At 42.0% G+C, this 25,715-nt stretch overlaps 1 protein-coding gene across 2 annotated transcripts in view; it reads left to right on the plus strand.

The window, feature by feature from the left end:
- The window catches only part of TREH (trehalase), a 68,900-nt gene that overhangs the window by 20,283 nt on the left and 22,902 nt on the right, over nucleotides 1–25,715 (plus strand). For both annotated transcript variants that reach the window (XM_073602508.1, XM_073602509.1), the window contains 8 exons: nucleotides 4,731–4,818; nucleotides 4,919–5,019; nucleotides 5,122–5,214; nucleotides 5,404–5,520; nucleotides 5,612–5,734; nucleotides 7,370–7,422; nucleotides 7,518–7,706; nucleotides 15,817–16,034. In XM_073602508.1, the coding sequence (XP_073458609.1) occupies nucleotides 4,731–4,818; nucleotides 4,919–5,019; nucleotides 5,122–5,214; nucleotides 5,404–5,520; nucleotides 5,612–5,734; nucleotides 7,370–7,422; nucleotides 7,518–7,706; nucleotides 15,817–16,034 (982 nt within the window). The remainder of the gene's footprint in view (nucleotides 1–4,730; nucleotides 4,819–4,918; nucleotides 5,020–5,121; nucleotides 5,215–5,403; nucleotides 5,521–5,611; nucleotides 5,735–7,369; nucleotides 7,423–7,517; nucleotides 7,707–15,816; nucleotides 16,035–25,715) is intronic.

The raw sequence follows: 25,715 nt of genomic DNA on the forward strand, positions 1-25,715 counted from the left end.
GTTTTTCTTTCAATCGTTTTTATTGAAAATTTTACAAAATAGATGAAAAATAAACAGGTTACAAATAACAATCCAAAGACAGTAGAATTGACAAGTAAACAAATTCTCCATTTATAAAAATATACGTATAAGGAAAACACATGGGATAAAGCAAACATGACCTGTTGAGGAGAGCACCTAGGTATAGTTAATGCTAGAAGCGAGAGAAGTATACCAATAGTCTGGTTAGACTTAAGAAGTTCTATATTCAATACCATTGGTATTGAATATAGAGTATTCAAGTATCAGAGGTACATTTCCATATTTTTGTAACACTTTGTGGCCCACTCCCAGGTTGAAGGTAATCAGTCTCCAAAATGCCACACCAAAACAGGTCACCTGTACCTTATATAATTGTAATAAAGAATGTGTCAATACCTGAATTTTCTTATCAAACTCTCAATGACGATCAGCCTCCATCACGGGGGGGTGATCACATCATGTAAGCTACCAATAGTAGCCTATTCCCTTAGTTAACAATAGGAAGAAGTATAGTTACAAATGGAGAAAAGGGGCCAGATGGCCTAGAAAGAAAAAGGGGGAAGAAAGGGAAAGGGGGTAAGGAACTCCGTGCTCCAAACTTCACCACCTAATAGGCAATCTAAGTATCAAAGTTCTGGGATCAGTAGTCAGATCCTTGGATCCCACACCTTCTCAAACAGCTTCATTTTGTCCTGTAAGATAGCCATTTATCATAATCCAGGAGAGTTTGTACTTAAGCTGATCAAAAGGTATGACCACCGATTTCCAGAACTTGGCAATGATAATTTTTGCAGACACAATATATAAGTGATGAGTCTCCTATGATGTCTCGGTGCCTCCTCCACCACACTACCTAGTGGCTGTTTAAAGTGTAACACCTTTGTTAAAAAAAAATAATATCCTATCTGGATGATCTATGTACATTGCAGAATTTTAACAAACTTTATTACAGATTCCTACCTTTTTTTCCTGTTATGAGCAGAAGACTATTTGTTTCATTTCCTTTTCAGATTGTTTGCTGAAGTTGCCATGTCAGCATCCCTTTAATATAAGTAAACCCTCTGGGGGTTTCATACCAAACAAACTAAATTCCTATTGCAACTAAGTCATATTGACGCTTGTCTTTTGATTGAGAATACAGTGGGGCAAAAAAGTATTTAGTCAGCCACCAATTGTGCAAGTTCTCCCACTTAAAAAGATGAGAGAGGCCTGTAATTGTCATCATAGGTATACCTCAACTATGAGAGACAAAATGTGGAAACAAATCCAGACAATCACATTGTCTGATTTTTGAAATAATTTATTTGCAAATTATGGTGGAAAATAAGTATTTGGTCAATATCAAAAGTTCATCTCAATACTTTGTTATATATCCTTTGTTGGCAATGACAGAGGTCAAACGTTTTCTGTAAGTCTTCACAAGGTTGTCACACACTGTTGCTGGTATATTGGCCCATTCCTCCATGCAGATCTCCTCTAGAGCAGTAAAGTTTTGGGGCTGTCGCTGGGCAACATGGACTTTCAACTCCCTCCAAAGGTTTTCTATGGGGTTGAGATCTGGAGACTGGCTAGGCCACTCCAGGACCTTGAAATGCTTCTTACGAAGCCACTTCTTCGTTGCCCGGGCAGTGTGTTTGGGATCATTGTCATGCTGAAAGACCCAGCCACGTTTCATCTTCAATGCCTTTGCTGATGGGAGGAGGTTTGCACTCAAAATCTCACGATACATGGCCCCATTCATTCTTTCATGTACACGGATCAGTCGTCCTGTTCCCTTTGCAGAGAAACAGCCCCAAAGCATGATGTTGCCACCCCCCATGCTTCACAGTAGGTATGGTGTTCTTTGGTTGCAACTCAGCACTCTCTCTCCTCCAAACACGACGAGTTGTGTTTCTACCAAACAGTTCTACTTTGGTTTCATCTGACCATATGACATTCTCCCAATCCTCTTCTGGATCATCCAAATGCTCTCTAGCAAACCTCAGATGGGCCCGGACATGTACTGGCTTAAGCAGGGGGACACATCTGGCACTGCAGGATCTGAGTCCCTGGCGGCGTAGTGTGTTACTGATGGTAGCCTTTGTTACGTTGGTCCCAGCTCTCTGCAGGTCATTCACTAGGTCCCCCCCGTGTGTTTCTGGGATTTTTGCTCACCGTTCTTGTGATCATTTTGACCCCACGGGGTGAGATCTTGCATGGAGCCCCAGATCGAGAGAGATTATCAGGGGTCTTGTATGTCTTCCATTTTCTAATTATTGCTCCCATAGTTGATTTCTTCACACCAAGCTGCTTGCCTATTGCAGATTCAGTCTTCCCAGCCTGGTGCAGGTCTACAATTTTGTTTCTGGTGTCCTTCGACAGCTCTTTGGTCTTCACCATAGTGGAGTTTGGAGTGTGACTGTTTGAGGTTGTGGACAGGTGTCTTTTATACTGATAACAAGTTCAAACAGGTGCCATTAATACAGGTAATGAGTGGAGGACAGAGGAGCCTCTTAAAGAAGAAGATACAGGTCTGTGAGAACCACAAATCTTGCTTGTTTGTAGGTGACCAAATACTTATTTTCCACCATAATTTGCAAATAAATTCTTTCAAAAATCAGACAATGTGATTGTCTGTATTTGTTTCCACATTTTGTCTCTCATAGTTGAGGTATACATATGATGACAATTACAGGCCTCTCTCATCTTTATAAGAGGGAGAACTTGCACAATTGGTGGCTGACTAAATACTTTTTTGCCCCACTGTACTTACAGCAGTTTGAAAAGGAAAAGTAATTTTTTGTATCATTAAATTACTATATGGTTTGAACTGCACTTGCACATAGTTACATAGTTACATATAGTTACATAGTAGGTGAGGTTGAAAAAATTATCGATGCCCACCGCCTGTGGAAGGGAATTCAGCATCCTGGTCGCTCTTACAGTAAAGAACCCTCAATGTAGTTTATGGTTAAACCTCTTTTCTCCTAATTTTAATGAGTGGCCACATTTCTTGTTAAACTCCCTTCCACAAAAAAGTTTTATCCCTATTGTAGGGTCACCAGAACGGTATTTGTAAATTGAAATCATATCCCTGCTCAAGCGTCTCTTCTCCAGAGAGAATAAGTTCATGGTATATTACTTTTCTTAACAATGTGAAATTCTCCTTTAAACTTGCCCAGTATCTGTGTTTCACAGGGATTTGTTTTTTTATTGTCTTGTGCAACTGGCAGTCTAATTCTTTTATGCTATATCTGCTCTGATTCAAGTTAAAAGCTGATGGGACCTTACTGATATTTGTAACTGGATGATTGACAATCCTTCTGTGGACCACTTAAAGCTGTACACTCTTTGCCTCCTTGTATTTCTGTATTTCTTACTGCCAATTTCCTTCCAAAATATTTCTTTACTTCTTTAATTATTTATTTCTTTACTGTTCTAAACCATGAGTTTGTCACCTCATCCTTGTGGCCAGCCGTTGCCAAGAAGGTAGGGGCTTCTTTCAGTTTTGATTTTTTCTCTCAGGCATATGGAAAACTGACTAATGCTGCGTACACACGATCGGACTTTACGGCATACTTGGTCCGGCGTACCGGATTTCGTCGGACAATTCGATCGTGTGTGGGCTCCAGCGGACTTTGTTTTATCAAAAGTTTGACGGACTTAGATTTGAAACATGTTTCAAACCTATCCAGCGGACTCGAGTCCGGTCGAAAAGTCCGCTCGTCTGTATGCTAGTCCGACGGACAAAAACCGAGGCTAGGGCAGCTATTGGCTACTGGCTATGAACTTCCTTGTTTTAGTCCGGTCGTACATCATCACGTACGAATCCGTCGGGCTTTGGTTGATCGTGTGTAGGCAAGTCCGTTCATTTGGAAAGTCCGTCGTAAAGTCCGCCGAAAAGTCCGCTGGGCAAAGTATGCCGTAAAGTCCGGTCGTGTGTACGCGGCATAACTGTTATTTAGCAAAGCCCTGTATGAATCCTGTTTTGTTCAAACAGCCAAGGGTAAAGAGGATGATGGCCAACAGGATGTTACACTCATTAAGCAAGTTGTCAAGAGTTTGTTTAGACTCACCCTGTGCAGGGATCATTTATTCTAGCAATGTGCAGTTTTTCTTCTAGAACCGGTCAGCCAGTTTTAGAGCCTTTCTATAACCCACTTTCTATATACTGGTTTTGATTTCAAACTTGTATCTTCATTTGTAAGGTAGTTAAGATGCTATAAATTGGAAGGTGCTGTAGAGTTCCCTGCAAAGCAGCAAATGTATTTCAAGAACCCCTAAAGAGACATTGCAGTTTCCCCATGGTAACTGAATTAAAAGTTTTTTCTAGAAGAACAAAGAAAATTGAGCAAAAGACATTCCTTTCCTGGTTAATTCCATTGCATCATAGGATCCCTCCCATTTATTTTGAGTAGGTTAGTTATGAAACATGGGGACTGGATCAGTCTCAAAATTTAAGGTAGTTGGGTACTATGGGGTAGGAATGAGTGTAGAGTCTACCATTCACATGCTGCCATGGAGGTAGCAAGGACAGGAAAATTATGGTAAATATTTGATAACAATTTTCCATTATATCTACACTCCTATAGTAAGAATTTTAGCTGCACATGTCTGACATACAAACAGCCACCAAAATGTGAATATTGTAAAGTAAACTGTCAATAATAACTCAAAATACTGTATTCACTGGAAATGCTTTCTTTTCCTAATGCGGATATTTTTAACAGCCCCAAATTCTTAACTGGTATTGTTGATACTGAACTTCGCAAGTGGGCCCTAAATCTTAATTCCCTTTGGAAGTCATTGGGTAGAAAGGTAAGAATAAATAGTACATTTAAAGATGCCTTTAACAGTGACTGTAAACTATTATTTGAAAATATCTGGCATAGAAGAATTAAACCTCATTATGTTACAGATCAAAGAAGAAGTAAAAACCCAACCGGATCGATATTCGCTAATCTATGTTCCAAATCCACTGATAGTACCTGGAGGTAGATTCCGAGAATTTTACTACTGGTGAGTAAAAAATAAGCAGTTCACCTTTAATAAATCTGATAATCTCATGCAATCAATTGAAGAGCTTGTAATCTAAGATTTATGCTATTTATTTTGCTTTAGGGATTCGTATTGGGTGATTAATGGACTTATTCTCTCTGAAATGACCCAGACAGCCAGAGGGATGATAGAAAATTTCCTTTATATGGTACAACGGTGAGTTGGGCCAAATCTATCTATCCAAAGTTAGAGCCATGTAATAATGCCACCAAAAACCAAGATTGAGTGAGGGGAAATTAAACTGGGTTTAGTGGCAAAATAAGAAGCAAATATTAGGAGAGCAGAAAGGGAAATATACTGTATGTGTGTAGAGAGCGGTTTCAAAGGTTTTACTTTTAATCACAGATATGGAATGATCCCTAATGGAGGGAGAATATATTACATTCGCAGAAGCCAGCCACCATTCCTTACTTTAATGATGGAAAGCTACATGGAAAGCCAAAAGAACCTCACCTTTCTCAGGTACATTCTTTATAGATTACTACTGGTATGACTTATCCTAGTGGAAGTAGAGAAAATAAACTTAAATTCTGTCAATCTTTCTCTCACAAAGAGAAGCCATCCCACTGTTGCTGAAAGAGTATGACTTCTGGATGAATAACCGGAGTATATCGGTGTCACTCAATGGAAACAATTACACGCTAAATCGTTACTATGTACCAGTAGGGGAGCCAAGGTGAGAAGATTCTGGTTGTAATGTTAGACTTATTTAACATCTTGTAGAGGAGTTTCTGGTCCCCCCCCCCCCTAAAAAAAATTAAAAGTCAGCAGCTACAAATACTGTAGATGCTAACTTTTACTATAACTACAATTACCTGTCCAGGGATCCAGGGATGTTGTCACGCAAGCTGATTCCTCAATTGGCTCCGGGTGCAGGCTCCGGGTGCAGGCACCAGCATCTCTACTAAGGAAACAGAAAGTGAAGCCTTGCGGCTTTACGGCCAGCATCCACGAGCCGCGCTGCACCTTGTGAATGGTCCCGTAGTCTTCTGGGACCTGTGATGTGTTCCAGAAGACTATGGGGGAAGGAGGGGGGTCAAACTTCTGGTTGGAGTGGGTACCCTTCAAAACCAGGTACCCGCTCCCCCCCCCATGTACATTTTCTAGTAGAAGTGATTTTAGTGGATGTAAAGCCATCAAATCACTTCTACATTGCTGGGGAAGGATCCATCTAGAGCCAATATTCATGGTTAACTGTATTAAATAAGCATCAAGTGAACCACCAAATCAAAGAATGCTGCAAAGTGAGGATTTAAGCTGTCCTGAGCATCTGTGCTATTTTAATCAGGTCAGGTTTTCTCTATACTTGTTTTGGGTCAGTGAAAGCACTGAAGTCAAAGTACTGTGTCAGAATGACAGCATAGGAACTAGCATTCTCAAAGGAGAGCTCATTATTGGCAGCCACCAATAATCTCTCATGAGCATCCTTCAAAAAATATTATTAACTGTTTAACCTCAGAACAGGTCAGGATTCTTCATGCTGGTATCCTACAGTGCTGGTGTGACCAGTTAAGTAGGAGCTACACAGAAATCAGACTCAAACTTCTTAACTCAAAGTTAAGAAATACAATTTATTATCGATGCAAGAACACAGATGACATAAAACATACATGCAACAACCTATACACAACCCAGTAAATACACATAAAAAATAGAAAACTACCTAACAATCTATGTATAAACAAAGGAGAAGGGAAATCAAATAGACAAGGGTCAGGCAGAAGTATATAGTAACAGGGCGCAAGACAGGATGGAAATGGGGGCCAGAGCGGGTAGCAGATTCATAGAGCAACAGATCCAAAGTACACTAAAAAAATGAGACGTTGTGTGGCTCCTGAGGTGCGGCTAAACAGTCTGCAAGGAGCCAGCACTAGGTGGTGACTGTAGGTGATTTTATATATATATATATATATATATATATATATATATATATATATATATATATATTATAAAATATCCTACAGTGGCTAATAGCTGAGACTTGATGACTACTCCACTGGGGCACATTGGAACTATAGAAGTTCCGGGACCATAGTGCCCCCCAGCAGGTGTTCTGGTTCCTGCAACCCCCCCCACCCCCACCCCCACCCCCTTATTATACCTATGAGACCACAGTAAGGAAAACCTTTTCCCTATGCAAAACTGGCAGAGAATTGTATGACATTAAATGTCTGATTGTTTTGAGTTGTTTTTAGTTTCTTGTACATCCGTACATCCTATATTACCATATTGAACAGAAACCTTGTTTTACAGTAGTAGCAGAACATTCAGGTATAAATCTCTAATAATAAAAAAATTCTAATATCTACAGGCCCGAGTCTTATTCTAAAGATTTTGAGCTTGCTGAAAACCTTACAGCAACAGGTATGAAAGAATTTGTTTATGTCTTTCTCCTATTATTGTTGATGTCATGTCAGAAAAGCCCTGTATACTAACAAAATTTCCTTTTATATATGTAGAAGCAAAAGAGTTGTTGTATTCGGACATTGCAGCTGCTGCGGAGTCTGGTTGGGACTTTTCTACCCGCTGGTTCAATGGTTCCACAAATACTTTGCTAGACACAAAAACCAGCTGTGTTGTTCCTGTGGACTTGAATGCCATCTTGTGTCGTGTGGAGAGAACACTGGTCAAATTCTACAAAGATCTAGGTGAGATATTAGAAACAGTCCAATATATTTACTCAATGTTTTTACTAATAGAGATCAGGCTACTGGTTTATAATGATAAATAAAAATGGTTTATAATGATAAATAAACATTTACAAATTTCTTAAATATATAGGTGTAAAACCTCATACAATACCATAATGGTTTTGCGGCCAACACAAAAGGATATTTTTTAACTTTCAAACTTGTTATAAGTTGAATAACTCTAAATTTTAATTAATTGCTAAAAATATTCAGTACAGTAAACCTTACAATTATTACTTGGGACATTACAAGCATATGTAAAGGTGCCAACATTAGGACAGTGTGAACAGTGTTGGATTTTGGAATGCAGCCCATAGGCACTCATGCAAAAACACTGGGGTAGAACATTTTGTAGGCGTGTGTTCACTTCAATCATCCAATCATGTGCTAGCAAACATTCTATTTTTAAATTTTCCTTGCACAATTGGGAGTTGAAAGTGAATACAGCTTCACCATATTTACTGATTTGAAGAAGAGGGGTTTTCCGGCGCTCAGATTTTGTGATGTCAGGAATGGAATGGTATAATGATGGTTCTGATAGTACATTGATGTTAGAACAAAAATAGAGGGGGAGAGAGAGAGGAGGCAGCCCTCCTCAGAGGGTGTCCATGGCCTCTGTGAGCATAGCACTGAAAGGGGAAGGGGGGGTGTGGAGGCGCCAACTCTGCTGACACTGTTATATGGTAAAGGTGTAATACATACACTTACTGGTAAGTCGGTTCAGATGGGGTGGCGATGTCCATCAGGGGCTGTGTTGTCCTGGGATGTGCTGGTGTGCAGGCTTCACTGGCGGTCCTTCACCTCAGGGGATGTTGGTTCCTGGTTGACGTCACTTCTGCTTCCGCGTTCCAGGGTGGTTAGCGTGGAGCTTCCACACCCTGGACACCGCTGTTAAGCCTCTTTCAACCAGGAACCAACATCCCCTGAGGTGACCGCCAGTGAAGCCTGCACACCAGCACATCCCAGGACAACACAACCCCTGATGGACATCTCCACCCCATCTGAACCGACTTACCAGTAAGTGTATGTATTACACCTTTACCATATAACAGTGTCAGCAGAGTTGGTGCCTCCACACCCCCCTTCCCCTTTCAGTACCATATTTACTGAGTCATTTGATTCCACCTTGTACATGCTCAGATTGCTATATGAGCAACGAAAGTGATCAATGACTATTTAGTAAACCATGGGAGTAAAACAGGGCGCCTAACCCAGGCAGTGGTATCTCATCAAGGAGGTGTGTTTCCTTTCAATCCCTCAACCCATTGTCATTGCATTTATGTTAAGAGGCATCCCTAATCAATCTCACACAGAGGGACAAGGAAGAGGAACTGCCTACAGTGTTGCTATCACTGGTTTATCACTGAGAGCAATATAGGAAGGAAGCAGCCCAGGAAGAGGTGGAGGGGGTGCAGGGGGTAAATTATGATTATAATCTTTGTTATATGTGTGAAGAGGGGAGTGAATGGAATAGGAAGAGAATGTAGTGCAGATGCAGCAGAATTAAGCTGACCATGATTACAATTTGCACTGCAAGACCTTCTTGGGCTAAGGCAAGCTGGCTACCATTGCTGGATTATTGCTTGATGACTACTTGGTAACTAAACTTTTGGACCCTTGCTATAATAGCAAAGTGGGTAAATATTTGCAGGTTGCTGAATGCAAAGACAAACTGAAACATTCTCAAGCTACGCTCTACACCCAGAGCAGTTCACTGCTATCTCTGAGGATCAGATAGATACCTATATACTTACTGTGCATTGTTGCTATTGAAAAAGTGGTGCCAGTCACTTCAGTATACTGAAAATAAAGGGGATATTTTTTTTCATGCTCAGGCAAAAAGTAAAGGATGGTGAAGACTTTTATCTAGACTACACCATGATCACAGAAAATGTGCCAACTAATATCGCCATTGATTACTGAATCTTTAGACTGTTGCAGTGGTCTCATACCCTCCCTCCAGCCTCACTGTAGAGCAGCCCTTCTCAACCTTCTCAACACAGAAATAACTTTCCAGACTCTAAAAAGACCTAAACCCCTGCTAAAAACATTATATCTGCAACTCATGATACATTAGTGTGATTGTCAGTGGGAAGAATGCTCCGTACACTTGTGGTCATTGGGAAGAATTACTCTCTTACAGATAGCTAAACAGATCAATTGTGTAAGTGGAAACTTATCTGGGAGGCATAAAAATGCTCATTGCTCAAGGAACCCCTAGCAACCCCTGGAGGAACCCTAAAGTTTCATGGAACCCTGATTGAGAAACCCTGCTGTAGAGTGTTCAGAGAGCAGGTGGCCCAACGCCCAGAACTACATACAATTGTCTGCACTGAGAGACTGATATTTACAAAATTGTATTGGGGCTGAATAAGCTGACAGTTTTATCTATCAATACCTGACATAAGCTAAACTTTTATCTCTAGAGATGTTTCTCTTTTATAGTTTAGTCATAAAAAGAACAGAGGCCAAATAGACCTAAAAATTATTGTGAGCACAGAATACGGTTACCATATCAGTTCTCAGTGCTAGGCAAGATAAACCAATCTGTTGTCTTTCCTCATCCAAACTGATTTAATATACGACACTTGCCAATTGCATGCAGGGCTGAATTTTACAAGTTGTACAAACACAATGACTAGAGAATAGTGATTTGATTACAGGTGAACAGCATTTGTTCCAGACTTCAAACATTTCAGTGAGGGATGAGGTTCAGCATTAAATCCACCATGTGTTTAAGGTGAATCTCACACTTTAGTGAAACTCTGAATTTATTGTCCAAATTGGTGCCTGAGCCCGCAGTCATTGCATAACCCTTTGTCCTTGGTCAAATTGGTTTCTGAGAGCCTATAATCTGGAATAATAGATATGCCAGCTCCCACTATTAAAAGGTGGGCTCCCAGCAGCCATGTTGTCAGTGTGTGTCGGAGCTGGTTAGGGAAAGCTAACAAATCTGTGTGGGGAGAGATACTTTACTATACTGTGCTAGAGTGTAGATTGCAGTGTGGTGAGCTACATACCTTTGTGTACACTCTTTGTTCACAGTTCCATAGACCTGTCCTTCTTTAGATTCTTTTTTTCTGTACCAGTAGCAAGTTTGCTTGCTTGCTAGCTTATGTGCAACCCCTTTTTGCAGCATTTGCTTTTCTTTTGTGATTTATCAGTATTTTTTTTTCTATTTCTTTTTGTTTTTCTATTTTATTTTCTGTTTACGTTAGTTCTGTTAGGGTTAAAAAAAATATCGGGCTTTTATTTTCAGTGGTTAGCATTTTGGGTTTAACAAATATTTTTGAGGTGGAGGAATACTATGATTGTCTTCCTATGAGTTTTTTTTAAGTTTAGAGTGTGCAGCATACATTTGTTGCAGACCAGTTATTGGAACTGATTTCTGTATGCAGCACCCTGCCACATTGCTCTACAGTAATTACAGTACAGTAATTAGGGTGCATCACAAGCACCACACATTCATCCCCTAGCTCCATAGTTTTAATACAAGTTAGGCATCCCATCCACCTCCCAAAAAATACTAGAACGAGAGGTAGGTCTAAAATGGGAGGCGGAGATACTGCGTGTGGAATTAGGGCCGCTGTTAGAGATCATGGGGCCCCATACAGCCTACCTGATAGGATCCTCAAAAGTCCATCCTTGACCCCACCCCCTGACCCGCCCTTGACCCCACCCTTGACCCCACCCCTGACCCGCCCTTGACCCCACCCCTGACCCGACCTTGACCCCACCCCTGATCCACCCTTGACCCCACCCCTGGCCCGCCCTTGACCCCACCCCTGACACCACCCACCTGCCTTAAAAAAGGGATAGTTATCTTCTATATAAAATCTGAAGCTGCTGGTAAGTAACAGGGCCTGAATCCCCTACAAGAGGCCCGATTGTACGCCCTTATTTGTGGGCCTTTGTGGACCCAATCAGACTCTCAATTCACCACTATGGAGCTACGGTGTAAATGGACTTGTGTCTGTTTCCACCTGCCTACCTCCGATCTGGCCTGATTAAAAAAAAGTGAAGGGGGTCTGTCCTCCTCCATCTAGGTGGATCGGATCAGAGGGCAGTTGGGATGTAGATAGACAATGCAGTCTATTTACAAACAACCACCGATAGAGAAGAGTGGGCTCTGTCCATGTCTGCTCTGCATAAACTGAGCAGACATGGACCTGTCATCTGCCCGCTCTGCTCTGATTAGTGGAGAGATCTCCCGCTAAGGAAAGCGGAGTCCATCCCGTGTGATGGGGACTAAGGCAGGCCATAGATGATGCAATTTACTTTGCTGCAACCAGGGGTTGAAGGACAGAAAATCACTTGATTACCCCATCAACACAGTTAGTGTTGATGGCGGAATCTCTCCTGCAGAGCTATTGTGTTCTCCTGGTGGGGTGGGGGGGAGGGGGGCCAGGATGTGGGCAGGTAGCCTCCCCGCCAGGAGAACATAGCGATTACTGCTAGAGGCTATAATAGCTGCTAGCAATGATTGCATGTGGGTAGTGCGGTGGGTAGTGGGGTCCCACAGGGTTCTGTGCTGGGACCAATCCTATATAATTTATTCATAAACGACCTGGAGGATGGGGTAAACAGTTCAATCTCTGTATTTTCGGATGATACTAAGCTAAGTAGGGCAATAACTTCTCCGCAGGATGTGGAAACCTTGCAAGAAGATATGAACAAATTATTGGGGTGGGCAACTACATGGCAAATGAGGTTTAATGTGGAAAAATGTAAAATAATGCATTTGGGTGGCAAAAATATGAATGCAATCTATACGCTAGGGGGAGAACCTCTGGGGGAATCTAGGATAGAAAAGGACCTGGGGGTCCTAGTAGATGATAGACTCAGCAATGGCATGCAAGCTGCTGCTAACAAATCAAACAGAATATTGGCATGCATTAAAAAAGGGATTAACTACAGAGATAAAACGATAATGCTCCCACTCTACAAGACTCTGGTCTGGCCGAACCTAGAGTATGCTGTCCAGTTCTGGGCACCAGTCCTCAGGAAGGATGTACTGGAAATGGAGCCAGTACAAAGAAGGGCAACAAAGCTCATAAAGGGTCTGGAGGATATTAGTTATGAGGAAAGGTTGCGAGCACTGAACTTATTCTCTCTGGAGAAGAGACGCTTGAGAGGGGATATGATTTCAATCTACAAATACCGTACTGGTGTCCCCACAAAAGGGATAAAACTTTTTTGCAGAATGGAGTTTAACAAGACATCTGGTTTAACCTTAAACTGCGTGGAGGTTTCTTTACTATAAGAGCGGCAAGGATGTGGAATTCTCTTTGGCTCAAAGCACCTGCATTGTGTTAGTGTGACTGTCATCATAATGATAATGTTGATCACATTTGGCTGCTCCCTGCTATATATACTGTAAATGAAAATAGGCAACGGCCAGAGCATGGGGAAAGGTGTGTGATCATGTCATGAGAAGACCTTTCCTGTGTGACTTCTGCCAGAGCCAGTGATCCCTCTGTGTGTGCACTGCTGGACTGTCTGCTGAGTGGACATCACACATAGTCTCCCCTGCACTGATCGTTTCCGCTTCCAGGCTCCAGCCAGCTGCCCCTAGCCTGATAGCACTCTTCTTCTGCCTGATTCCCTGAGCACTTACTTGCTAAAGGAGTCAGGCAGTGTGCAGGCCAGCAGCGGGGACTTAGAGCCGGGACTTCTTCACATCACAGGAAAGTGTGTGTAAGTCCTAAAATTAAAAGAAAGTCCCCAGCGGTCACCGCGATCTAAAGTCTCCCGGCTTCAGAGGTGAACAGATGGGGACCCCCCTCAGCCCAGCAGGGAATATAAATACCCGGGACTCTGGCAGGAACAGTATATGACAGTATGTACACTGAATGACTGTACACAGTGACATCCTACATGATGTCTGAAGCGGCTAGCCAGGCCCCCTGATAAGTGACGGGGCCTGGGCCCCCTACAGAAGGACCGGTGGTCCCCTCCCATCAGCGGCCCTGGGAATTAGTAGGGGACGAGCAGGTTCTGTAGGACATAGTGGTGGTTGGGTTGTACAAACTAGAGATAGGACATTTGTTATTTTCCCCAAAATGGTCTTATGACAGGTAGAGGAATTGGTTGAATGATCAGACAAAGGGTATTAACTTGAACTTTACTAAACAGGTGAAGAGTAGGATTAACATTGCAAACAGGGTCAAAATGACAAAAGGGTGTGCAAGTCATTATGAAGCTATACAAACAGGGGCTCATTAGAACAATGTGTTGACACTCAGAAAGGACACTAGGTGGCAATACAGTACAGTCTCTATAAGATCTGTAGCCACAGATACTAGAGAGTGACTATTTTAGTAAACAGTACACTACATTAAAATGGATGTAAACCCAATGTCATCCTTTCTAAACTACTGCCATAGGGGTTATCTATAAGGATATACATGCCTCCTGCATGTATCTTTACCTGTCAAATGTCTCCCCTCTGTCTGTTATGAGACCCGAAAAAACTGCAGATTTTGTGGGTGGGTCTGTTGTCTGGAGCTCGGTGGGTGGAGTCGTGATGTCAGTAGACTCCCCGCCCACCTCTACACTCCCCTTGTCAACATGCATTTTCTCCTGTGTATTTCTAACTGAACTTCTGCTATGATCTCTAACATCCAGTGAAAAGACAGGAAATTAACCACATGACTTCAGCATGCCAAATCATGGTGAGGTGTGGAACAGCCAATCCTTGCAGAGCTGCTGAAGAAAGGAGTGGGGGGCATGTCTTAGGCTAGTGCACGAGATATGCAAATCACCTGTCACTCACAGCAAGGGGGAGGATTTGACAAAGTTTTTCTCTGTCAATTTTTATCTCACTGAACAATAAAAGAGGTTTGCTCAGAGCTGGATTAACTCTTTGTGGCAAGACTGGGCTCAAATGATAGGAAATCTTATACTCTACATTATGACATTAAAAAAAAAAAAATTGGGTTTACATCCACTTTAACACCTAATTGTGCTTAGCTTCTGCAACAGCATCTCCCACAGTAAAGTCCGGGGTAGGTCTGGGTACACAGGCGAACAGGCGCCACAAGTGAGGTGGGCTGGAGGAGTCCCAGGGTTGGTGCCATAGGCAGGTGGTTGAAGACCCAGGTCAACCCCACTTGATTTGCATGCCCTGGTGGCAATAGAGAAAGTTATCCCTGCAGTTGTTAGGTCTTCTGTAGAAGCTTCATTCTCTTGGGCTCCTGCCTGGCTGCCTGAACGCCAGGGCTAAGAGTGGAGTACTGCACACCTGGCTGCAGATCACAAGCCCAGCCACCTCTGCCTCATCAGGTGTGGTTTCTTTGAGCTGGAGAGGGTGGAAAACATATATTCCCAAGGTGCACCTAGGAGTGCAGGGACATGCGGAAACCCAAGAAACTGTGGGAAAAGGAGTTAAGACCATACCTGCATCTGAGCATGGCAAGTCATGGGTCACTCAATACAGACATAGCACACACAGCAGATGGTTGGTAGCCTTCTACACTCACAACTTTCCAGGTGCAGAGCACTCAGTTGTCTGCCTGCATTACCAATGCGCCCTCTTACCCCTCCTAACACCACATATAGCTTTAATACATCCCCTAAACCTGTAATTTATAGGATTTGTGTATCTTCAATGTAGCCCTCAAAGCCATGTACAAAGGCACTCTTCCTGCTGTACAACAGATTGTTGACTAGCCCCACAAAAATAATTGATTTGAATATCAAGACTCACCATCCCCCCCAAACCCCCATAGCCTTTAGGGGGGTTCCGGGAAAAGTTCAAATTTAATTTTTTTTTTACATTTTAGGTCGTTTCACAAAATTGGCCATGAATCAAACCCAGGCAGATTTGCTCATCCCTACTCACAAGTGCTATGCCCACTTTTAAGTAGATCACCTGCTCTGGTCCTAACAAGACAGATTCTGTCTTTCAAGAAAGGTGATAGTAAGTGTTCATGGAGAACAGAGGTGTGCATTCTGTCTGCTATATTAAGCACATTTTCTGAATATTTCTAGCCTTTGGTTAAAGTAATCTGTTTGCCTTGGACCGTTATTTTAACCTTTTTCCTATGTTCTGTTACTTGGTCCCAAGATATGCCAGAAATGGCCTCCAGGTTTTCAGAGGCCCTAAAGCAGCGGCTCAAAGCTGTGCAGGCTGTGCTGTGGGACCCCGATCTAGGAGTATGGTTGGACTACAATACAGAACATCAGGAAAGGAATCAAAACTTTTATCCCAGCAACTTATCTCCACTTTGGGCTGCATGCTATGAAGACACAACAATTGTTGACAAACTGGTTTCATATTTGGAGGTATGTTACATGGTTTTACTATTATTTTTTATTTAGTTTGTTGAAATTAACATTCTGTACTTGTTATAGACCCCCAAACTTATTTATTTACCCAAATTACAATTTCACGGTCATGGGGAATGGACAGTTAAAGTAGAACTCCAAGATATATTTTGGGTCCTCCTTACTATATAAAAAAGAAAAAAATAGTACCAACCCTACCCTCTCCACACTATAAATATATTCCTGACTACCAGCTTGGTCCAGCACTGGCAGTCCTTTTGGGTCATTCTGCCCATTTACTGTAAAGCTTAACTGTGGGCACTGCAAAAACATACTTATGTAGTTTAGAGCCTGTCAAGAAATATTGACAAAAAAATCACTTCCCATAGTCCTATGTTTTCCTTTCTTGGTTAAACTATGCTTGTCCCAGGTAGGCAGTAAGGGTTGAATTTGTCTTTGCACAATTGCATCACTTAAATTGGGAAACTACATTTCTCAGCATTCCTCTGTAATAATCACGTGGTGAGGGGAAAAGAGGTTAAACTAGTAACCCCTAGTCATATCCACTGTCAGAGAAAGTCAGTGACCACCAGGGTATTATCCTGGGAGGAGTTGGCACACAGCAGAGCTTCAGAGAGAAATCGGTAGGTTTATGCAAGATATGGTGGCCTGATTTATAGCAAACAGTGCAATCACATATGGTCTTTCTGCACACAGAGAAATGTTAATATCTATGTTTTATACTTTAGTCCAAATATTAAGAATGTTTGTATTTCTCTCACTTTGAATTGCCTCTGCCATGCTGTGTCATAGAACGACTTCCTTTACTTTATTGATTCAGGTGTCAAAAAGAGATACATATGTATTGCTTTTGATACTGATTGTCAATAAATATTGACTTCAAGATGACCAGTGAATTGCGAATGTCGTGAGCCTTCCTACTTTCAGTACATTGTAATAAGATCTAAGGTACATTTAATCCCAGGGATGGTTCTTTCTCAGGGTGTAAAAAGAATGGGTGTCAGTTACTTTAGTGAACTCAGAACAGGAACAGCTTTAGGATAGAGTGTAAGAGGTGAATCAGGATATCCTCAAAACATGAATGGTCTGAAACACCAGACTAGTCTCTAATCCCTTCAAACAAAAGAAGTCTCTTTGTACCTTCTAGAGTTACCTCTTTGGCTTCCTGGCAACTGAAGTTCTAGTGGTTTCTCAATCTTTAGGCCTCATGCACACTGGATGTCCTTAAAACGCCAGTAGCGTTAGTTAGTAGAATTCCGTGTTAAAAATGCAAGATATGCCACATTTTTGCATTAGTGTTTTGCTACGTTTGCGTTTTTTAGCGTTTATTAGCAAAACTATACTCTTGAGGCTCAAAAAAGCACCTATATGCTGGATAGCCACATTTTACCACATTTAACGCAGTAGTTCTGGGTTTTTTTTCCAGCCTAAAAATGGCCCTGCCAAAAAACTCTGATAAATTCCTATGTGAGCATGGACACATAGGATAACATGCTGGGGAGTTTACTGGGTGTAGAAAAAAAACGCCTGATGCTCAAAACGGCAGCTGTAAAAATGTCTAGTGTGCATGAGGCCTTATGTTCTAAGGCAGAACAGAAGGGAAAATGTTCCTGTGTATACTTCCCACTCAACTGGTCATTCCCCGCAGATAGTCACAGCCTATTTCCTCTAGGCCAGGGGTTGCATTGGTTCCCACTGGCTACTGTTTCCGCCCACCTGCTTAGCTTCTGCCCACCTACACAGAAAGCAACATGGATGGATTGGTTCCCACTGGCTACTGTTTCTGCCCACCTGCTTAGCTTCCCCCACCTACAGAGAAGGCAGCGCATATGGTTCCCTTCTGCCTCTGTTTCCGTCCGTCCACTTCAGCTCCCGCACACCTCACTCTTTGCCCGCATTAATCCTGAAGCAGCATTGGGTCTGACATCCCTGCCTGCCCACTGTTGTGCTCTGCTTTGGACAGGAAATTACAGGACTGCAGCAGTTTTGTAGCCTGAGCCTTCCATGTCAGTGTGCCTGCTCACACCTTGAGGACCATTCCTCTTTCTCAGCAGCAACATTAAAGAGGACCAGTGGTAGCTTCTTTATCTCACATCTTTACGTGAACAGCTATTGGGAAATACTACTTTAGAACCAAAAGAAATTCTAAAGTAGTAGGTACCAAACCCTGTTCCAAAGTAGTAGTAGGAATAGTCCCAATAGCAGGAATCAATACTTTAGAACAGGGTTTGGTACCTACTACTTTAGAACTTCTAATGATAATTACTACTTTTAGAAAACACAGACTAAAGGTCAGTTCACACTAGAATGCAGTGCTGGAAAGGTGTGTTCCATGTGCATTTTCTGCACAGCATTACAACGCACTGCCCTTGCAGTCTGCATCTGAGTTCCAATGTATTGTTAATTGCACCCTAATCACAGATTGCAAATGAAGTGCGTTTGCGGGCACCAAATTGCATGGTACTGCAGTACCATGTGGTTTTGGTGCAGTGCGTTTTTGCACAGTCTGGTGCACTACTGTGTGGTCTGGTTCATTTGGCAGCCCATTCAAATGAATGGACTGTCAAAATACACCACATGGGAACATGCAAGAATCACACTGGAACCCAAGCATTCCTATGAAATCCTGTGAGAACCAGTCCTAAATTAATATAGAAATCCTAACCACCTGTCCAGTGGGAACATATGGCTTCTTTTTCACACGGAAAAATAAATAGAAAATGTTGTTTTAAAAAAAATGCATAACTACAGTAACTTAGCCCTATTATTAAGTACAAGAAGTGGATATCGCTGATTAGTATAAAATTCATACCCAACTCCAAGCTGGCTGCTACAGAAAGCACACAGTATTTCGGGTGCTGTGGGGATAAAAGCAGCAGCCTCTGCCGGGTTAGCCCCCCTATATCAAACTTTTTGAAAAAATCTTATGCAGTTTGTTAGATCTTTGTTAGATCAGGTTAGAATCAACCGTTGTTTGCGTTAGATCTCACACAGAAGAAGCAATATTAACAGTTATTTGCTGGGGGGGGGCTAACCCGTCATCAGCCCCCCCTCTATCAAAAAATTGACCAAACAGTTAGCTATTTTGGAAGCTATCTGTTAGATCCAGTAAGATCAAGTGGCTTTAACGTTAGATCTCACATAATTAGAGACTTATTAAGTGATTAATGAGGGGGGACGTTAGATTTCACATCATTTCAGAGATATGCCGCATCAAAATAGAGATAATAGGTGGTACATATGGATGGGTTAGCCCCCCCCCCCCCATCAAATTTTCTGGTCAAAAATTATTCGGGCTAATAGATATTCATTAGATCTGGTAAGATCAAGTCGTTTTAACGTTAGATCTCACATCATTTCAGAGATATTCCAAATCAAAATAGAGATATTAGTTGGTACATATGGCCGGGTTAGCCCCCCTATATCAAAATTTTTGAAAAAATCTTATGCAGTTTGTTACATCTTTGTTAGATCAGGTTAGATCAACCGTTGTTTGCGTTAGATCTCACACAGAAGAAGCAATATTAACAGTTATTTGCTGGGGGGGGGGCTAACCCATCATCAGCCCCCTCTCTATCAAAAAATTGACCAAACAGTTAGCTATTTTGGAAGCTATCTGTTAGATCCGGTAAGATCAAGTGGCTTTAACGTTAGATCTCACATAATTAGAGACTTATTAAGTGATTAATGAGGGGGGGACGTTAGATCTCACATCATTTCAGAGATATTCCACATCAAAATAGAGATAATAGGTGGTACATATGGATGGGTTAGCTCCCCCCCCCTTATCAAATTTTCTGGTCAAAAATCATTCGGGCTAATAGATATTCGTTAGATCTGGTAAGATCAAGTAGTTTTAACGTTAGATCTCACATCATTTCAGAGATATTCAAAATCAAAATAGAGATATTAGTTGGTACATATGGCCGGGTTAGCCCCCCTATATCAAAATTTTTTTAAAAATCTTATGCAGTTTGTTAGATCTTTGTTAGATCAGGTTAGATCAACCATTGTTTGCGTTAGATCTCACACAGAAGAAGCAATATTAACAGTTATTTGCTGGGGGGGCTAGCCCGTCATCAGCCCCCCCTCTATCAGAAAATTGACCAAACAGTCAGCTATTTTGGAAGCTATTTGTTAGATCCAGTAGGATCAAGTGGTTTTAACGTTAGATCTCACATAATTAGAAACTATTAAGTGATTAATGAGGGGGACTGGATCTCACATCATTTCAGAGATATTCCAAATCAAAACAGAGATATTAGGTGGTACATATGGATGGGTTAGTCCCCCCTTATCAAATTTTCTGGCCAAAAATCATTCAGGCTAATAGATATTCATTAGATCCGGTAAGATCAAGTGGTTTTAACGTTAGATCTCACATCATTTCAGAGATATTCCACATCAAAATAGAGACATTAGGTGGTACATATGGATGGGTTAGCCCGCCCTAATCAAATTTTCTGGTCAAAAATCATTCGGGCTAATAGATATTCGTTAGATCCGGTAAGACGCGGAAACAAGACGCTGATGCTTTGTCAAGAAGGCCCCATTGTTCCAGAGACCCTCCAGAAGAATAGGCCCAACTGACACCTGAAGGGTACGAGCCTTATGTCAAGGAGCAGAACATCAACCTGGAGTGGGATCCAGGACCGAAGAGGTTGGAGTGTCAGCCGTTAGTGTCCCCAGATGTTATTGCAATGTCGCCCAAGTCGGGGATGAAGGTCTACCCAAGCTGTCAAAGACCTGCGGAGGGACCAGTTGGAGGACCCTCCCTGTAGCTTGGCATTGAAGGCCTTGGAGAGCCAATGCCCTGACTTGCTCCTCGCTGACTCCCCAAAGGAAATCCATCTGCTGAACCGAGAGTGGGATCGGTTTCAGGTGCACAGAGGGTTGGTCTACCGAAGGGGCACTCTGATGATCCTGAAGAAAAATGGCAGCTATTCCTACCTGAAAAATATACGGAGACAGTATTAACTGCCCTACTATCAGGAACCGTGAATCAGACCGAGACAGAAGTATAGTTAAATCACACTTGTTTAATAATAATAATAATAAGGTAAACCGAGTAAGCGTAGTCAAAACAAGCCAGAGTTCAGTAACCAGATCGGGTGGTGAGCCAAGCAAATGTCAGAGAGCCAGAGATAAACGTAGTAGTACAGCAAGCAGGATCAGGAGCCAGAAGGAACATCAGCCTAGCAAGTCTTCAACAGGAACGCAGGAGAAAGAAAGCGAGAGCGAAGGGTTATAGACTAACATATGATACTTTAGGTGAAAGCTCTGAGGAGGTCGTTCTCATTGCAAAAATGACTCTTGAAGAAACTGAGCCTTCCACTGCAGATTTGGTGGTGGACAATCCCAACTCACTGTCAGGGCTGGGCTCAGCCCTTCCTTCTCTGAGCTGGCCACTCAGGTGTCAGTCCTGCCTACTTAAGCCGTTCAGTCCAGAGGATCTCTGCCTTTGCCTTGGTCAACATCACAGAAACAATCTCCTGTGATCCTGTTCAAGACTTGCTTTGCTGACATCCCTTCTGGCTCCAGATACTGCTTGCTGTTCCACTACATTGATCCCTGACTTCTGGCTTGGCTGACTATCCTTTCCGGTTACTGAACTTTGGCTATGTTTTGACTACGTTTGTTCTTTTTACTTTTATTATTAAACAAGTGTGATTTAACTGTACTTCTGTCTCGGCCTGATTTCTTAGTTTCTGACACTCACCCCCTGGCACATCTAGCTGGGTCATTCCAGTTAAGGTGGCCTGTAGGCAGGACAACCTCCCCTCCTATGCTAATTGGTGGGATGTTCCTCTGCCAGGGTTTTATGCAGATATTAATTGTATGGTTTCCTGTGCACACTAACCTGTTTTTTTTTCCGTGTGTATATCAAAAGCATGTAACAGGTCATAGACTCTTTACCTCCCTTGGCGGACCAAAGGTTCTTTGGTGGGGGGAGCGTGTAGCGGGGAATACTCTATCACCCGTGGTCCTGCACCTCCCGCCATTCCTGCCAGCGACCGCCGGACTGGATAGACACTGACACGCCTGTCAGTCCCTGTGGGGGATTTCTCCCCCTCCCTCTCCTCTTCCTGTGTCCCTATTGGCAGGGAGAGGGAGCCAATCAAGCAGCAGCAGAGGACCACGGCCCACAATACAGCCCCATTGATTTCCACAAAGGGTGGAACTACCAAGCCCAGCCTGCTTTGCAAGAAGGGGGGCTAGCTAAAGACTTAAAGCGGGGGTTCACCCACACCGCCAAAAAAAAAAAATATTAAAAGCCAGCAGCTACAAATACTGCAGCTGCTGACTTTTAATACATTGCCACTTACCTGTCCCGGGGTCCAGCGATGTCGGCAGGGGACGCCGAGAACCCGCTCGGTTCTCGGCAGCTGCCGCCGCCATCCTGGGTGAGGGAATCAGGAAGTGAAGCATTGCAGCTTCACTTCCCGGTTCCCTACTGCGCATGCGCGAGTCGTGCTGCGCGTCCCTAGTGGTCCCCGCTCTCTGCTGGGAGCTGTGTGTTCCCAGGAGACAGCGCGGTGGGGACGGGAAGAGGCGTAGACTCCCATGGGAGTCTATGCCGGAAGTGGGTGCAAATACCTGTCTTTGACAGGTATCTGCACCCCCCTCCCCACTGAAAGGTGCCAAATGTGACACCGGAGGGGGGGAGGGTTCCGAAAATCGGAAGTTCCATTTTTGTGTGGAACTCCGCTTTAAGCTTGTTGGTCTAAGGAGAGATTTTGTGAGATCTAACGTTAAAATCACTTGATCTTACCGGATCTAACGAATATTTACTAGCCTGAATGATTTTTGGCCAGAAAATTTGATAAGGGGGGCTAACCCGTCCATATGTACCACCTAATATCTCTATTTTGATGTGGAATATCTCTGAAATGATGTGAGATCTAACGTTAAAACCACTTGATCTTACCAGATCTAACGAATATCTATTAGCCTGAATGATTTTTGGCCAGAAAATTTGATAAGGGGGGCCAGCCCCCCTCATTAATCACTTAATAAGTCTCTAATTATGTGAGATCTAATGTTAAAACCACTTGATCTTACCGGATCTAAGGAATATCTATTAGCCTGAATGATTTTTGACCAGAAAATTTAATAAGAGGGGGCTAACCCGTCCATATGTACCACCTAATATTGCTATTTTGATGTGGAATATATCTAAAATTATGTGAGATATAACGTTAAAACCACTTGATCTTACCGAATCTAACGAATATCTATTAGGCTGAATGATTTTTGGCCAGAAAATTTGATAAGGGGGCCAGCCCCCCCTCATTATTCACTTAATAAGTCTCTAATTATGTGAGATCTAACGTTAAAACCACTTGATCTTACCGGATCTAATGAATATCTATTAGCCTGAATGATTTTTGACCAGAAAATTTGATAAGGGGGGGCTAACCCATCCATATGTACCACCTAATATCTCTATTTTGATGTGGAATATTTCTGAAATGATGTGAGATATAACGTTAAAACCACTTGATCTTACCGGATCTAACGGATATCTATTAGCCTGAATGATTTTTGGCCAGAAAATTTGATAAGGGGGGCCAGCCCCCCTCATTAATCACTTAATAAGTCTCTAATTATGTGAGATCTAACGTTAAAACCACTTGATCTTACCGGATCTAAGGAATATCTATTAGCCTGAATGATTTTTGACCAGAAAATTTGATAAGGGGGGCTAACCTGTACATATGTACCACCTAATATCGCTATTTTGATGTGGAATATCTCTAAAATGATGTGAGATCTAATGTTAAAACCACTTGATCTTACCGGATCTAACAAATATCTATTAGGCTGAATGATTTTTGGCCAGAAAGTTTGAAAAGGGGGCCAGCTCCCCCCTCATTATTCACTTAATAAGTCTCTAATTATGTGAGATCTAACGTTAAAACCACTTGATCTTACCGGATCTAATGAATATCTGTTAGCCTGAATGATTTTTGACCAGAAAATTTGATAAGGGGGGGCTAACCCATCCATATGTACCACCTAATATCTCTATTTTGATGTGGGATATCTCTGAAATGATGTGAGATCTAACGTTAAAACCACTTGATCTTACCGGATCTAACAAATATCAATTAGCCTGAATGATTTTTGACCAGAAAATTTGATAAGGGGAGGCTAACCCGTCCATATGTACCACCTAATATCTCTATTTTGATGTGGAATATCTCTGAAATGATGTGAGATCTAACGTTAAAAACCACTTGATCTTACCGGATCTAACGAATATCTATTAGCCTGAATGATTTTTGGCCAGAAAATTTGATAAGGGGGGCCAGCCCCCCTCATTAATCACTTAATAAGTCTCTAATTATGTGAGATCTAACGTTAAAACCACTTGATCTTACCGGATCTAAGGAATATCTATTAGCCTGAATGATTTTTGACCAGAAAATTTGATAAGGGGGGGGGCTAACCCGTACATATGTACCACCTAATATCGCTATTTTGATGTGGAATATCTCTAAAATGATGTGAGATCTAATGTTAAAACCACTTGATCTTACCGGATCTAACGAATATCTATTAGGCTGAATGATTTTTGGCCAGAAAATTTGAAAAGGGGGCCAGCCCCCCCTCATTATTCACTTAATAAGTCTCTAATTATGTGAGATCTAACGTTAAAACCACTTGATCTTACCGGATCTAATGAATATCTGTTAGCCTGAATGATTTTTGACCAGAAAATTTGATAAGGGGGGGCTAACCCATCCATATGTACCACCTAATATCTCTATTTTGATGTGGGATATCTCTGAAATGATGTGAGATCTAACGTTAAAACCACTTGATCTTACCGGATCTAACAAATATCAATTAGCCTGAATGATTTTTGACCAGAAAATTTGATAAGGGGAGGTTAACCCGTCCATATGTACCACCTAATATCTCTATTTTGATGTGGAATATCTCTGAAATGATGTGAGATCTAACGTTAAAAACCACTTGATCTTACCGGATCTAACGAATATCTATTAGCCTGAATGATTTTTGGCCAGAAAATTTGATAAGGGGGGCCAGCCCCCCTCATTAATCACTTAATAAGTCTCTAATTATGTGAGATCTAACGTTAAAACCACTTGATCTTACCGGATCTAAGGAATATCTATTAGCCTGAATGATTTTTGACCAGAAAATTTGATAAGGGGGGGGGGCTAACCCGTACATATGTACCACCTAATATCGCTATTTTGATGTGGAATATCTCTAAAATGATGTGAGATCTAATGTTAAAACCACTTGATCTTACCGGATCTAACGAATATCTATTAGGCCGAATGATTTTTGGCCAGAAAATTTGAAAAGGGGGCCAGCCCCCCCTCATTATTCACTTAATAAGTCTCTAATTATGTGAGATCTAACGTTAAAACCACTTGATCTTACCGGATCTAATGAATATTTGTTAGCCTGAATGATTTTTGACCAGAAAATTTGATAAGGGGGGGCTAACCCATCCATATGTACCACCTAATATCTCTATTTTGATGTGGGATATCTCTGAAATGATGTGAGATCTAACGTTAAAACCACTTGATCTTACCGGATCTAACAAATATCAATTAGCCTGAATGATTTTTGACCAGAAAATTTGATAAGGGGAGGTTAACCCGTCCATATGTACCACCTAATATCTCTATTTTG

The sequence above is a fragment of the Aquarana catesbeiana genome, linkage group LG10 (assembly GCF_042186555.1).
Source record: "Aquarana catesbeiana isolate 2022-GZ linkage group LG10, ASM4218655v1, whole genome shotgun sequence".
NCBI classification, from domain to species: Eukaryota; Metazoa; Chordata; class Amphibia; order Anura; family Ranidae; genus Aquarana; species Aquarana catesbeiana.